General features: G+C 43.4%; 1 protein-coding gene across 1 annotated transcript; it reads right to left on the reverse strand.

Moving 5' to 3' along the window:
* Positions 1-1868: 1868 nt before the first annotated feature.
* RGCC (regulator of cell cycle) lies at positions 1869-15941 on the reverse strand. The gene is made up of 5 exons (XM_074535494.1): positions 15371-15941; positions 15067-15243; positions 5788-5895; positions 4161-4223; positions 1869-2518 (listed from the first exon to the last, which is right to left on the reverse strand). The coding sequence occupies exons 1-5, from the start codon at positions 15924-15926 to the stop codon at positions 2511-2513; spliced, it is 912 nt and encodes a 303-aa protein (XP_074391595.1). The 5' UTR covers positions 15927-15941; the 3' UTR covers positions 1869-2510.
* Between the last annotated feature and the right edge of the window lie 478 nt (positions 15942-16419).

Below are 16419 nucleotides of genomic sequence, written 5' to 3' on the forward strand. Positions count from 1 at the left end.
GCTCCACAGAAGATACTCCCAGATTTGCAGCTGATGATCTCCAGATCTGCTGTATAAGCAAGAAGTCTCCACCTGTTCATGCATAAACAAGATTTTAAAACCCCAACAGATGGTGACTTAATCCCCAACTCCATCACCACTGACGTTAGACAAAATGAGGAGCACGCCTCACTAAAACCTTTGCTTACACTGGAAAAACCTTCAAAACTGGGTGTCTGTGAGGACAAAGCATTGCCACTCCAAAGCACTGCACTGATGGGGTGATTTCAGCCTATAAAGGGAGACAGCTGACTTTAAACACTGATTGTAGGCACAGAGTATTCAGCAGGATCAAACAGCAACAAAAACAAGTGGGAAACTCATGCCTCAAACAACCCAACCTGAGGAGCAAAGAGCTGTCCATGTCCCACCACCTTGGGATCACTTGGAGTGGCCACCCCCTGGTTCAAACTACCAACCAGCATTTAAATATAGAAAACCAGCCAGAACTGCTGCTGCTATTCCAGCAGGTTTAAAAACATGCCTTATGCTAAGGATGCTTCTTTAAAGGGAAGCACAAACTTGTCCCTGCTGTCCTGGTTGCCCTTCCCTCAGCTCCTGCTCAAGGGACAGTGTCTCCACAGCTCACAGGAGTCCTGCACCAGCCAAAGGATCCCTTCACATCTGGGGCTGGGGAGGAGGGCCAGACACCCATCACAAAAAGGAATAATTGCTCCTGTATGATTACAGCATAGCAGCAGTGAATTTTACACTGCTAATAATGGGGTTCCTGTGGTGCAGGAGCCTTTGGGAAGGTCCCAGAGCAAGGAGAAGGACTTCACTGTCTCAAACCTTCACAGATCTGAAAGTTAACCTGCTGCAAGCACAAAGCTTTACACTCCTGAATCATTTTACTCCTTTTTCTATTCTATGGGACAATTTACCAACAGAATCTGCAGTAGGAAATGCTGAAAGGAAAGTTTCCTCTTGAGGAGCACACTCCACCACACACTGCTCCACTTCACATTGCCCTCCTGCTTGAAAGAAGGAAAGAACCCACACAGCAACCTCAAGACTCTTTCAGACTGATAAAATGTACCCAGTTCAGAATTTTTTTTTCTTGCTAATGAATAAAACTGGGGATGGGCAGGGGGAAGAAATCATATGGTGTTCATTAAAACCAAATGTTTGGGTCAATTTTTAGGAAATCTAAAATCCAGGGAGATGGATCTACCCCATTCTTATGATGTTCCTATAAGGAAATACAGAGCAGGTTTTCCCCAAGCTGCAGAAGGCAGGTCCAGATCTGTTCTTTAAGGTCCCCCAAGCAGGTAGCTGTGTCACAGGTACTTACACACCCCAAGATAACACATCAGAGCGGGCACAAAAAATGAACCATTCAAGCAACTGCTCACTAGACAGCTTTGGTCACAGTTCGGCAGGAGTTCAGCCCAGCCCCAGCTCACTTGGCTGGGACAGCCAGGGGAGCTCAGCTCAGACAGCAGAGGCAGCTGCAGGAGAGCTCACATAATGACATTCCCAGTGCCTAATGCACATGGAAATAATCAGGTTCCTTGTAAAAGCACAGGTTCACCTTCCCTCTTTCAGCACCACAGTGATGGCCAGGAAGTCTCTTCAGAGTGGTTGAGTGTTCCAGACCCAAGGGCCTGGTGTCAGAAACACCCAGATACCAGCACTGTCCCAGTGGCACAGGAACTCCACACCTCCAACCTGATGGGCTAAATGTCCGACCTTCCAAAGAGCCAGTGCTTCATGTCAAATGGTCTGAGAGTTTGAAATCAGCCTTTACATAGGGTTTAGAATATATATTATTGTTCAAATGTCTACTAAGTCAGTGTTATTTCATTTGTATTAACACAAATCCGAAGTAACAGTTTGACCCAATTTATTATTTTCCTGTTTGTATTAATTTTACATAGCACAAAGTTCTTATTTAAGCAACCACATTCAACTAGCATAACAAATTTTACCTAATGGAAATAGGTAAAATTTCTAATGCTAGTTGAAATTGACAGAAAATATACCACTATCAAGATATTTTAAAGTGTGTTGTTCTCAGTAAGAGTTGAATTTGTGCTTCTGTTTTAGAGTTTGCATGTTCATAGGAAGCTTACAGACATTTGGATTTCATTTCAGGATTTATTTGCATACAAAAATATATTATAATGGAGAAAAGCATTAAAGTCTTCAACTATATAAAATTACAAATATATTTGCGTAAAAGCAACTTTAAATTAAAATTCAAGCTATATTTTAAAGCAAAATACAGCTCTAACATTTAAGTTATTCCATCTGCTGCAAAGAAAAAAAAAAACATAAAACACCCAAAAAACCCAAACCCCAAAACCAATGTTCAATGTTGCCAGTTAAATACTTGCAGGAGTTCACAAAGGTTATGTTCAGAGGGCATCTTGAGCAAAGTTATCAGACAAGGGCAGCAGTTCTTGCTGATTGATGTCACTTATCCTTCAGAGGACACCCACATGCAAGCACAATGCTGAAAATTCATTTCACATGCCTGAAAATACAGAACAAGAAAGATCACTAAGCTCTCTATTAAATAAGATTGCGTGTTGTTGTCATATCAGACACTTGCCTATGCCCAGCTTGCTGGACTGCCTGACAAGCCAAATTATGTCTTTTTTAAGTTAACATGAAAGCTGAAATGCTGGTGTGCTAAAAAGACAAGGCAAGCACTGTTCTAACAAGTGCATTAGGCTTGAAAAGGTATCTGCACAAAGTTCTGTGTAACCTCAAGCACATACAGACAACTCCTCAAAAATGTGGTGATAAATACCAGATGGAAGTTGGACTTCTTCCTCACTGTACAAATGAAACTCTGCTGAGATCACTGGAGAGTTGTCTAGTTGGGATTAAAAAAAAATAAAATCACACCAAAAAAAAAAAAAAAACCCAAAAAAAAAAAAAAAAAAACACAAAACCACAGAGCAGGTGCTAGTTCCTGCCTTCACCTTTGATGTACTTTGCAAGGGAAAAATAAAACCTTGGCAGCCTTTTTAGAGCTGCAACATGGCTGCACAAGATAGCAATGCAAATATTTGCCGGTTTGGGATACACAAGCCTTCAAAAACTTGGACTTTTTTCAGAAGAGTGGTCAGTTAAATTTCAGTGGTAAAGATAGAGTCAGTTCAAGCTCACATCCATGACAGAAGACAGGAAACTAAAAAATGTATTTTAAGTATGAGAAGTGAAACCAGGATTAAGATACAAGCAAGACAGCAGGGAAGCAGGAACTTATAAGGGCAGCTGTCTTGAATTAAGTCCATATCTTCAAGAAATACAGGGAAGGGAAAACACCTAATGAGCACACAAAACTCTCAGTTCATAGTTTGAGAGGGCTTTGTTTATGCGGCTGTTTAGGTCTAGTCCTATAACTTCTTGGTTTGGGCTCTATAGCCTAGTTCCACATAAAAAAAAGCCCAGCCTGAAACACAAAATAAATGGTATGATGTCCACAACATAAGAAGCAAATAAGACGAACAAGCAAAAGGAATAGGCAGAGTACATGGCTGGCAACAGGCAGCCTGTGTTTTGGTTGTTTTTCTTTAAAAATCATAATGAACAATTCGTTACTTTAGCTGAAAGATACAATTTCTAGATAGTTGCAGAAAAAGTGATCCAAGTTCCATTCCTGGTAAAAACAAGCACAAATAGGATTTTGACCTTAAGTCAACAGATACAGATATCTGCTCCTTCATTCTCTCATAAAGCAAAGTCTAGAACAAAAAGATTGTTCCTCACCTAAGGACACTCCTCCAGTTACTTAGATTTATAATGAAGAAACAGATCACCAGTTTTTAAACTGAGATTTGAGTATTTAAGAAACTGATGTTCATTTATCCATCCACTGCCAAGGAGGGGTGAATTGCTGCTGACTCAGAGGTGAGACCAGGGGTTCATTGAGTTCAGCCTATGGCACACAGGATAAACTGCACACCTTGAACATTCAGGCAAAGTCTGAATTGAGTCTGTTTTACCTTATCCAGATAATGATCCACAGGACTAGCAAGCTAAAAGGAAGCGATATTTATATAAAAGATTTCTATTTTTCCCTTCCCTCTCTCTCTATACATTGGCTTTCAGCACTCTTTGTAACAAGTTCCAAGTGAGATGCAAGCAACTAATAAAAACCTACTTACTTGCTAGTGCTCTGTCAAGATCAGCAATGAAGTCCTCCAGCTCTTTTGTGTCCCCAAGCTTTGCTGCAAAACAAGGGTCAACACTGATTAGACAGGACATGTCTCTCTGGCTAGAAGAAACACTAGAAACACACAAGCCTCCAAATAATTTTCAGGGGTAGCAAAGATGTTATAGATCATCATCAGCAAAGTTCAGCAGAGCTGCTGCAATGTCCAAAAGCACTTAGACAACATGGGACACTGAGCTGAAGTTCTAGCTTTCATAGTTTTGTACTTGACAGAAGCAACAGAAAGCAATACTTTATGCAGTCTCCTTAAAAAGAAGAGGCTGCAGTGAAGAATAAAAGATACGTATCAGCTAATCCACGTCTTTGCTACTGTGGCCATCTTCCCTGTTTCATCTCTTCAGATGCTGCATGCATGGCCCTAATCAACCCCTATGAGCTCCAAGCCCTACTCAAATCTCACCCTCTAAAATCATGTCAGTATCACAGGTTTGCTGTGCTGCCAGATCCTTTCATCTTGGTACATACACTATAAATGTGGAACTATAAATCCACCAAATTTTCCACTCCTGGCAACACCACTGGTTCCATTCAATCTGGTTTTACTGCAAGTTGCTTCCTTATCTCATGTCTGTGGTCTTTTCCAAGCCAGTTTCAACTCTGTCTTGTCATCAGGAAGAGCATCTTGTCCTTTAGTGTAATTCTTCACCAAATATTTCCTGACAGTTCAGCTGAGCTCTTTTTTTGCTGCTTCGCAGAAACTGTTGCTCATTATTTTTCCCCAGTGTCCCACTAATTGAAAAGAAAGCATTTAACTTGAGGTTTTTTGTGATTGTGGAAGAGATATAAAAGTGGAAGAGATATGAAAGTGTGAAAGGCTATTGAGCATGCACCTGAGTAGAGTGATTGTAACAAAAGTGCCATGTAGTACAAATGTCTGAGTGCTCGCTTATTGACACGTCTGCTCCAGAGTTAATCCAAGTTAACCTGAATGAAGCAGTGTCCTGGGAAATCAGCTGCAAGACAGAAGCCTCTTTCAACAGCATGGCTTCAAAGGAGGAAGGAATTGCTAACACATGGTTTGTATAAGCCCTGTTTAACTTCTATATGGATCTGGGCAATTCTCTTAACTTACATGGCAGCACATGGCTTCAGAGGAGTCCCTCCAGCCCTCCATCCAGGCTAAGCATTTTTATAGAGAAATGGGACACTCAAGCCGCTCAAGTTGCATCAGTAAAAAAGTAACACAAGTTAATAATTAATCTTTATCAGCCAAAAAACTACAATATTTTTTAGCTCAGTGTTTCAAAACCAAAAAGGTGGACTTACCAGGCCACCTGCAAAGTGCAGATACAGAAAGCTATAATGCTATTGCCTTTTATAATCAAGACAACAATATTTGGATATGTAGTGTGCTCAACAGTAATCCTTAGTTTTGCTGTCATTAAAAAAAAAAAAAACAAAAACAAAGAACAAGCCCAAAACCCAACAACAACCCATCAAGAAAAAGAAAGACCAAAATGAAAAAAAAAGTCCATGCAAGCATGTGAATCCTGGCTCCCAGCAAGAAGCCCATATAATTGAGGCGTAGGAAGAAATGCCAACAACTAAAATTAAGATACCTTTACAAGGAGTCACTGAAGGGGATGGCAAGCTTGGAGTAGATGCAGTTGAAGAGTTGAGCTTTTCATCACTGAGACTGAAACTATTTCTGTAGAGGGAATCTGCACCTGTAAAAAATAACATTATAAAGTAAATTTGACACCTTCTGAAGCTTGCAACATAACTGAAACCCAAAATGCAGCCTTTCCTATACAGACTTCAAAGTCTGCAGAACTCAAATTTAAGTCTTCAAAAGCAGAGAAGTGAATAAATAAACCCTTTATTGTGTGAAGGCTACTGCTCCCACTCCTGCTGTTAAAGAGAAAGCAGGCCTAGGCTTAATCCTCATCCCCAGTAAGGAAAGTGTCAGCTTCCCCTTCCCCTGAAGTCAGCACCATTTGAAAAATTAAACAGAATTTACAATTATCCCATATCAGCAAAATTATATCTATTAGGACCTGCCTCATTCACAATATTCTGGGAAATTCTCTTACTTAAATTTTTCAAAAGTTACAAAAAACCCCTGAATAGAAAGCTCCAGAATAAGGACAACAAGAATAAAGAATATATTTAGGGTTGTCCTTTATCCCCAAAGCAAGCACACCCCTTTCTCCATACATTACTCTGCTGTTTTAGGTATGGCATTTTTAATTCCTTTATTCTGTGACTCTCTGGAGTTCATGAAGCAGTACACTGGTACACTAGATATTCTGCAACCTTATTTTAGGTGAACTTTCAAAGAAAGCCTTATGTGCCCTGGAAAGGCACAGAAAAGGCCCCCAGTACCATTTTGATGTTCTTGTGTTCTAGAGGAGGCCTTAAGCTTGAAAAGCATCAAAAAGTATCTTTGAGTACAGGGGTAACTCAAATATTAGTCCTGGCTCCACTGGAAGGGGGCTCTGTCATCCCGCTAGAGACTCAAACTGCTGGTCCTGCAGTTTCAAGCCAGGGACCTGAAAACTGTGCTTCTACAAAAGGACACCATGAGATACAAACATGGCCAGGGTCTCCATTTACTTTGCACATTGCCTGGGACATCAATGCTTGTCTTAATATGTGGGAGCGTGATTGTCACTGCTTGCCATGAGGCAGCAATCCTGCTCCTTGCAGCACACACAGCCCCTGTCCCTGGAGCCACAGCACTGCAGCACCAAGCCCGCTGGAGAGAGCCCATCACACTTCCTTGGATGCCTTCACATTTGCCGTGCCAGGAGAGCACTGCTTTAGCTAAGTAAGGGTGTCTGGGGGAATTGGCAAAATTCACAGCAGGCCCACAGCTTGCCTTGCCAAGATCTGCACATCTGCACCTCTACTGAAAATCTGGATGTCTCCAGACAGCAGACACTGAGACCATCCCCTTGCAGACCTGTGCCTCAAGTTCAGCTGTCTCTGGGAAGAACAGAGTGTGTCCCCAGCCACCTCCTCTGGCCTGCTGTCCTGTCCAGCACAAAAGCAGCTTCCACAGGAGCACACAGGCACAGTGACAAGGCAGACCAGACAACTGCACCTACAAAGCCTCTCAGATCTTCCCCCGGCCATTCAAGCTGATTTATTTATTTGTTCTTTGCCACCTTCCAAGCTCACCTCTGTTATAATACACACAAAAAGACTTGGGAGAAAAGCTTCAACCTGGAATACTTCCCTCTTTCCCATGCATTTTGGCCCACAACTGAGCTGTATTTTCAGTTTCCTCTGCCATCATCTCAGATCCTGTTCTGGCAAACACACACGGCCTTCAGCACCACAAAATGCGAGCAATGACATGACTGACATCTCTCACCTGGGGCTATTGCCACCTGCTCAGCCACCACTTGGTAGGTACTTCTTGTTTGTAGACGTGGGAATAGGGTTTGATGGCTTCTTCAAACTACCTCCTAATTGCAATTCCTTTATCTCCACTCTTAAGTAGTGCTATTCTCTCTAAACTTCAGCAGATCAAAACCAAGCTATTGGAACCAACTGGATTCCAACCAATTGGAATTTCAAATGCAAGAAAGACTTCACAAATGCAATGTAGAAATGAGATCATTTTAGGTAGAAAAATGGGGGGAAAAGATAAGCCATTTTAAAAGTAGCTCCTAAAAACAGAAAAAAAAATTTAAAGTAATCTGAGGGTGAAAGAAATTTGGTAGCGCTCTGCAATGATGTTGCCACCAGGGCTGTACTACACCCCACAAACCCTGTACATTAGCTGACACTGTCTCTCTATTAAAGGTATGGCAAATTTCCTCTGAAATCAGTTTACAGAACAACTGCCTACTGAGGCTACATTTTTTCAGCCAAGATGCAAACCCCAGTGACTAAGAAACACAGAATGGAAAATTCTAGCTGTTCAGGACAAAACCCCAAGTAACTTGTAATAGCTGACACAAACAGTGCTCTAGCCAAGACTGTAATTCACTGAAATTCTGACAGAACAGATCAAAGATAAAACACTTTTCAGCCTATTGATTTAAAAAGAGGAGAACAAGAATTTTCAAATTAATTCATATTTTAAAGGTTTTACGGCTCATTGAATTAATAAAAAATACAGAGAACTATGGTTATAAATCTGAGTATACTTTTAATGTGAACTCTGATTCCAACATCCAGACACCAAATGTAGCAAGGCTGGGTTGACATCAGAAAATCTAATTTCATACTGGCTTCCACAAACAATATGCTGGGAAATATTTACAACTGGACAAAGATAAAATATGACAAAACTGTTGCTTTAAATCTCTGAATGTTTTTCTCCCAGTTTCAAAAGGTGAAATGTTTTCACTTAACAATGTTATCTTCTGATGGGTCGTAATAGTTTCAGGGAAATATCAACATTTATCTTTCTCAAAGCAAAAATATACTTTAGCTACTGACTGTGGCTTTTTCATGCCACCAAGCATCAGAAATTCTAGTGATGTAAGGAGGAATGCACTGACTCCACCAGCAAGGTCACCATAACTGCTGAAAACAATGTAAAAATACTTATGACAAGCAGCACAGAAAAATATCCTCTTTGGCAAAGGGTGGCTGTAGGGCAGAAAGCTCTGGGAAAAGGACACTTCAGTCCTTGCTCTCTACCAGCTGCCAAAGCCAAGATTTGCTCATTCACCTCCAATAATGGCCCTTGGAAGAGTTCCACTGCCAGACAAATACAACATCCTCTGCAACCCAATAAGCAGGGGCTGATGCCAGGGATCTCATTGCTGCTGTCCTTCCTCACCCAGCTCCCTCTCTCCCACCACAAGTTTGTTATTCATTACCTGTTTTCTACTTTGTACACTGATTCTAGTCCCTGTGCTTTTAAACATAAGCCTTTAAATCTGAGAGTTTTGTCAGTGAGTCAATTTGCATCAGTCAGGCTACCCTGCAAAATTAGGGGGTAGGAATAAATACGGGTGGATTTTACTTTGGCAAAGTAATCTGTAGTTAGTATAACTCTACTGCTCCAGTGTATGGTTAAACCACAAAATAAACCATGGCAACACCATGTAAATATAGAAATGGCCCCATGAAATGAGCAATTGAAAGGCTCTCGGCAGTAATGGACTGAAGGAGGAAAACCTCAAACTTCTCATTTCAAAACAGACAATGGAAAAATTCAGCTGCGTAGCTTCTTTAGTATCATGCTCTTTCTAGTACCATGGCTCAACTTTGAAGAGCACTTGAGTTGGTAACTTTTACTGCAGTTTTCAGTGGGGAGAGTTGTAGGGGAAAAAGTTAAAGCACATCCATAAAGCTTTCAGAGAAAAGCTTCACAAGTCCACTCAAGTGTCTACAAATCATGAATTCATTATGAAACAGTAACTCAGCACTTAATGAGCAGACTGCAAAAATAATTCCTAACAGAACATAGCCTACTTGCTAAAAAATCAGAAAAAAATCTGGAAATTGTAATGTCACCAGCAGAAGTGAGAAATATTCATAATACAAAAAGCCTGTTTCAAAATGTGTATGTTTCAGCCCCCAAGGACAGTGTTTATTTTTATCATCATCACAGTTACACTTGGCTGCATTGTTTATTTTTGTGGGGATTTTGCCTAGCTAACAAACATCTGTTCCAATACTGACTAAAAAATGACACCTTTTCTCTATTGACACATCTCAGCATCATTATTTAAAGGATTTTAAATCACATAGCTACACAAAAGTAATCACATAGCTACACAAAAGGGATCTAGGAAGCCTGAAATCCAGATGCACAGGCATGTTTTCTCATTATATACAAAGCTTACCTTCCCACTTCCCTCCATGCTTACCAGCTATGAGGCAGTTCCCAACTCCAGCCCTCCCTTTTACTTGTCTTCCTTTCTAATGAATAAGAGTAGTGGGTATGCTGAAGTGACAAGAACAGGAAATCTCATGAAAATTTCTTTTCTCAGCACACTTTAAAGAAGGCTATGCACCTGAAACTTCCAATTTTTCTTCCCTTTGAGCATATCAGTAATGTAATAAAAGTTTATTTCTCAGATCATTTAATAAAAGGGACTTTCTGCAGAAGAGAAAGTGTTCACTTTTTTCATTAGAAGCATTTTATTGTCCTCACCTTTATGTTTGAGACAAGCCATAGGAAGTTCACAGACACAATCTACCTCCTTTTCATGTTACAAGACTGGCATTTGCTGCAGAGACCAAAGGCTCACCTACTTCACATCCTGTTTCTCACAGCAGATGCCTGCAGAGGAGCTCCAGAGGTGCAGCCACACACAGTGAGCTGCAGGATGAGCTCTCCCAAGTTCTCCCATTGCAGGTACCACTCTCTTTCCTGAGACACCAGGGGCATCAGCCCCAGCAGTCCCCAATGGCCCCATCCCTCCTGCTGGGATTTTATCACGTTGGTTTTGAGTATGAGAACTTTTAGTATCAATAATACCTTAAGGCAATATCTTTAACTGTTCATGAAAGAAATAACACCTCATTTCTTTGAAGCGTGCTGATTTAATTTGACTTCCTCATACTGGTGAGGTAGCAGTCACTTTTCTAGTGTCTCTTAGGATTCTCTAGAAGACTGTCTTGTCCCTCCCCAAAACATCTCTTTTTTGCCAGACAGTCCCAGAGTATTTATTTGGAAAATATTTTACATCTTAAATTATTTCTGTTGCCTTTTTCTTTGCCTTTTTTATGGTCACATATTACAAGACTGACAACGCAAACAGGTTTTTCAGGGTGAGTGCTGCAGTTCTAACAGGGGCTGATGCCTCATCTCTGGATGACCTAGGCATTAGCAGGAGCACCTGGAGACATCCACAGCCACATCCGTGGAAACACAAGTGCTGGCACTGCACCAGGCACCGAGCATTAAGAGATCCTGCTCAACCCTTGCACTTACTTGACTTTAAAATCATAAAATTAAGAGTTCTAGATGCGCTCAGGATTTCTTTCTTGTGTTTGAAAGCCATGAGGCATTGCTCATTTAATTACCACTAAAAAATAACTGCAAAGAACACTGTTGCCTGTATGGGCACAAGAATTGAATTGATGAAATCATCTTGCAATGCTTTTAACAGAGAGGCAGGAAGCTGAACCTGCCTCAAGAAAACATGGAGCTACAAGTGTCAAACATTTCTGAGAGCAAGACACCAGATTATGATGTAGCTTTTCGGTGTAATTGTAACTTTGGCCCAAGAAACACTAAAGCACTTTCCTTCTCAACCTCTCAAAGTCCAACTTCCATTCATTATCCTAAGTCTAAACTTGGAAGGCTGTCCTGACACTGCCATAAACTGTACAGGCACTGACTGGGCATGCATTTTACACAGACTAGCTGCGCTCTTCTTTGTAAGCTTATTCTGACACAAGAAGACAATGCTATCTGTGAGTTCATTAACACAGCTGCAGCTACGCAAGAGCCTTCTGCCAGCACAGCACTCTCTAGCACAAATCCTCCTTTATCACAGCCCAGATATGCTGTGAATAGCAGACAGTCACAAAGTATTCCTCAGCTTAGAAGCTCCAGCATGATTAATAACCTACAGAACAAAGCTGCTGGGCTCCAGTTTGTTTGGATACATCAACTTGAAACATAACTGGCACTCACAGTCCAGAAGCTCTGGAATTCTGGAGTAACTCAGCAGTTCATCATGATTCCAGCTCTGGCCCACTCAGCTGTGGTGGTTAATGTAATACTTGTGGGCAGAGATCATCGCACACAGCTGCATTCGGAGCCTCTCTGTTACTGCAGGGTCTAGAGTCCGCTCTGCTGCGCAAAGGCTTAGACAGAGCCAAGCCAGACCTGTCCAAAGAGCATTTGGTCAAATGACAGGACAAGATGTGGGAGAACAAAGTACTGATAGCACCCATTTTTCATACAGTCTTCAAAATCCTACTTTTTCTCAAGAGCCGAAAATGTGTAATATAAGAATTTAAGGTAGTATTTTTGGAGCTAGATCCCTTGGGAGATTTTAAGAATAAGAGAATATTTTCAGGATTAACTGCATTAACAGAGATCTTCTGTAAACTTTTCTGTTAAATTAAATGGTCTTATGCCCATAGCAGAAACCCCAGGAGAGGAAAGGCTTCCCTGCCCCAACTAAAGAATACTGTTCAAGTACAACCACTTGACATCTGTTAGTAGCTTCTCATGGAACTGAATTTAAGGCTGATTCAGGGGCACTGAAACAAACAGTTGCAATAGTTTAGAATGTTTCCTTCCCTTACAGTTCATCCCTGAGTGGAAAGATATCACTGCAGGAGTGGCCAAAAGATACATATCTTCAGCCACACCACATCAGTTAGGAGGATTAGATCAAAGAGCAAACAACAGGTAGCAATAAAACACAATAGTCTGAACTGTTCTATACACACATGATAAAGTGTGCTTGAAATAGTCTTGGCACTGGATAACAAGATTTTTACAAAGATGTGAAGGATCTTCATTAACAAGATGATCAAACTACCTGCAGACAATATGGTTTTTAAAGACTCACGTTATCAGAACTTACTCTTTCAGCCCAGTCACCCCTTGATTCGTCAGTGGTGTTTTAACCTAACCCTTATCACAGTAAGGGCAAGGGCATGAATTCAGCACTATACTGGCTCACACTAATTACAGAAATCAAAGGGAAAATAAACTCAAGAAATACTTGAGTTTGAACTGAAAGAACCTGGGTAAGTAGGCAACTCCCTGCATTTAATCTTTAAATAGATGTAGGGTGTGTAGCTGGATTACATCAGACACTAGAGCCTGTTTTATAAAAGGAGCTCTTCATAAACCCACAATTCCTCTCCAATCCTACCATAACTTCAGAATAAAAAGTTGACTGCACTGAATGACTCCTTTAGGAAAAAGTGTTTTACCAGGCCTTTCCTGAGCAGAGCTGGCTGGTTTTGTTTCTTCTTCCTAAAACATATCCTCATAAACTCTGGTGCACCCTCCTGGTTCCCCACATGCCAGTGTCCAGAAGGAAATTATTCCAACCTCTCCAGAGCCACCTTTCACACCATGTATCACTAAGGCATGGGACAGGAATTGAAAGCTGGACAAGTTCCTCATACAAGATCTTTGAGGAGTTCATATGGAGCCATCAAACCCTGTCTATCCTACTAACCCCACTACTGTCTTCAGCCTAAATCCATGTGGATTTGCCTCACAGATTTTTATTTTCCAGATCTTCCAGACAATCTGATCTGCCTGTTTACATGAGCATGCAGTTTTCTCACCAGGCCTTCTGCCCTGCCAGAGAGCACTGCCATCTTCCTCCAAATATCCTTCTTGTCAATTCTAGCAGAGCAATTTTAAGCAGTTTTCCATTTTAAAGTTTTTTGAACCATAGCAGATAGCTATCTGTAGTTAGCTTTTCTCCATACAAGAAGTTCTAGATACAGGGTTGGGGTTTTTATAACTCCCAACAGTAAATTATTTCACTCTATCATTACAAGTGTCTCAATTGTGAGACAAAATAAGTGTATGTGAGAGGTTAACATATCACAACAAAGACTGCACAAGAAATATAAGCACTAGGGCAGCCAGTTTGACTCAGTAAAGGCAGATTTCACCTTACACACCCTTGGCCATACAAAAGAAAAATGTTCTGTCTAAATTGGGCACACAGTTCAAAATCCTCCTTGAAGGCAGAGAGATTCTAAAGAGTTTGACACTCACTACATTATGAAACAGAAAAATAGCATTTTGATCCATGTATTTCCATAGGAAAACCCAAAGGCAGTGCTAGGTAAGGTATCCAAGTTCAGGGCAGGTAAAACAATACCTGTCAACAAAATGAATTCCATCCATGGTGATGAAATAAAGGGCTCTGATAATCTGGAGACTCTCTGCTCTCACAGCTCAAGTACTAGCAAGATAGCATTAGTGTTTAAGCACTAAATCAACAGAATGGCACCTTGAGTCCATGACTGATAAAGAGGCAGAACAGAAATTAGAGGAGTAGTCTTATTATAAATAGCTGCAAAACAAGTAAATTTCATCAAGCTTCCCATATAGTTAGGAACTTAGCAAAAAAAAAAAAAAAAACCACCAAAAACAGAAAAACCAACCAAACAAAAAAATACCCACAGAAAGCAAAAAAAAAAAAAAAAAAAAAAAAAAACAAAAAAAAAAACCAGCACAAAACCCAAATCAACAAAACTGGTTATATTTTGCATTTAGCAGGACTTATTTCTGAGAAAGTTACCTACTGTTCTCAAAGAAAACAGCAGCTTCCAGCCTCACTATCTGGAAGAGGAAAGATGTTTTCTCTCCCCGATTAGTAAAGCAGGGTTGAACTTTTTTCCATGTTAACCAGAAAAAGTTTAATTCCAATTCTACATTTTCTTGCTCCAAGTAGCTTTCTTCCCTTCCTGTTCCATGTTCTGCACACACCATTCCCACACATCTAGTGTACTTAGGCACAAGGTAGCTTAAAACACTGTCGCACATCCAGGTGGGTGGACGGATGGATAGCCATTCTTAGAGAGGTAAATCTGGGTGAGTTTCCAGCGGCTGTGGGAAGCACATTTTGGCTCGCTCTGTGCCCATGATGCTGGTTAGCGAACACAGAGGGCAGCCCCTGCGAGCCCCAGGGACATCTCTCACTGCAGCTGCCGCCGGGACGTGCCGGTGCCCCGCAGCCCGACCTTCTCCCATAAAGAGCTCCTCAGGCTCCGCTCCGTCCCAGAGCAGCGATAAAACCAGCGGGGCCAGGCTGTGCATCCCTGCACGTCCAGCCCAGAACGGGACCGAGAAGGAGGTGCTTTCATAGAAACAGCCGCGTCCCTGGCCCGCTCAGAGAGGGCGACCCGCTGGTTTAGCACCCGCTCTGGAGCGTCGCTTCCCGGCCACCCCCAGCCCCGGGTCCGGCACGGACGGACCGACGGACACTCACTCTCGGAGTCGCTGAGGCCGCTGCCGTCGCTGACGCTGGCGCTGCTCCGCCGCTTCATGCGCTCCAGGTGCTCGCCGTAGAAGAAGCGGCGCCGGCCGGCGGGGCAGGAGAACTCAGCCAGCACCGCGTCGAACTCGCCCAGCGCCTCCGCCAGGTCCCCGCCGTCCTCCCCCGGCCCTGCCGGGCAGTGACAGCGGCGTCAGCATCGGACCTGCCCTGCCCGACCCGCCCGCGCCCCCACCCCGGCGGAGGGAAAGGAGAGAAGGGGGAGAAGGAAAGAAAGGGTCCCGCCCGCCGCTCCCACCTGGCCCCGCCGGGCGCTGGGCTGCCGGAGGCTTCATGGCTGCGGCGGCGGGCGGAGATGCCCCGGCGGAGATGCCCCAGCGCCGCTGCCGCCTCCCGCCGCCAGCGTGAGCGCCCAGCGCTGCCGCTGCTGCCCCGCTTATAGCGCGGCGGGGCGGGCCGGTACGGGCAGGGCGGGGCGGGGCGGAGGCGGCCCCGGGCGGCGCAGGTGAACCCGGCCGGCTGTCCCGGAGCCGCCGCCGGTGGGAAGTGTCACCCGTGGCCGCCCGGCCCCCAGCGGGAGCGCGGCTCCCTCGGGCGGATCGCGCCGCGCCAAGCCCGGCCCCGCCCGTGGGCTGCGGAGGGAGCGAACAGCGGGAGCCAGAGCGGCTGCAAGGACGGACTGCCACGGGAACGCAGGACTGGGCCAGCCTTACCCAGCCCCGGGACTGCCAGCAGGACACGGCACACGGCAGGACGGGGAGGCAGCAGCTCGCTTGCACTGAGCCCGTGGCTTTGCTGCTCGAACGCCCCCTGGATGCCCTTCCTTCCCCATCCCCATGGCACTGGGCCGGCATCTGCCCGTGGTTATTGCCCTGCTCCGCACATCGGTGAGCTGCGGACACGGCCGTGGGGGCAGCTGGGCCGGTTAATTCCAGAGGATGAGCCGAGGAGAAGAGCAGGTGGCAGGGGACATGCAGGGAATGCTCAGGCAGAGGGGGTCACAGCCCAGGTGCATCAGGCAGGGCGTTATCCATGGAGTGCTTTCCTGATTCTTGTCCTGAAGTCAGGTAAACCTGATGTTTACACATGCCATAGCTACGTTGCTCTTGTGTTGTCTCTTGCTTGTTTTAAATGTAAGCTGAGCAGCTAAAATACCAGTTTTGTTAAATACTCATTGGGGAAGCCTCTGCCATGTTTAGTTATGGCCAGAAATACTGAAAACAGACATCAGATGCTATTCCACGAGAATGCGTCAGGAGTTATGGTTATGTTATGTTTGTGTGCTGATGAAAATATTTAGAATTAGAAGAGTCAGGGAGAGGTAAGAAAAAACATCTCAAACTTTTT

Source organism: Zonotrichia albicollis, chromosome 2, assembly GCF_047830755.1.
Source record: "Zonotrichia albicollis isolate bZonAlb1 chromosome 2, bZonAlb1.hap1, whole genome shotgun sequence".
NCBI classification, from domain to species: Eukaryota; Metazoa; Chordata; class Aves; order Passeriformes; family Passerellidae; genus Zonotrichia; species Zonotrichia albicollis.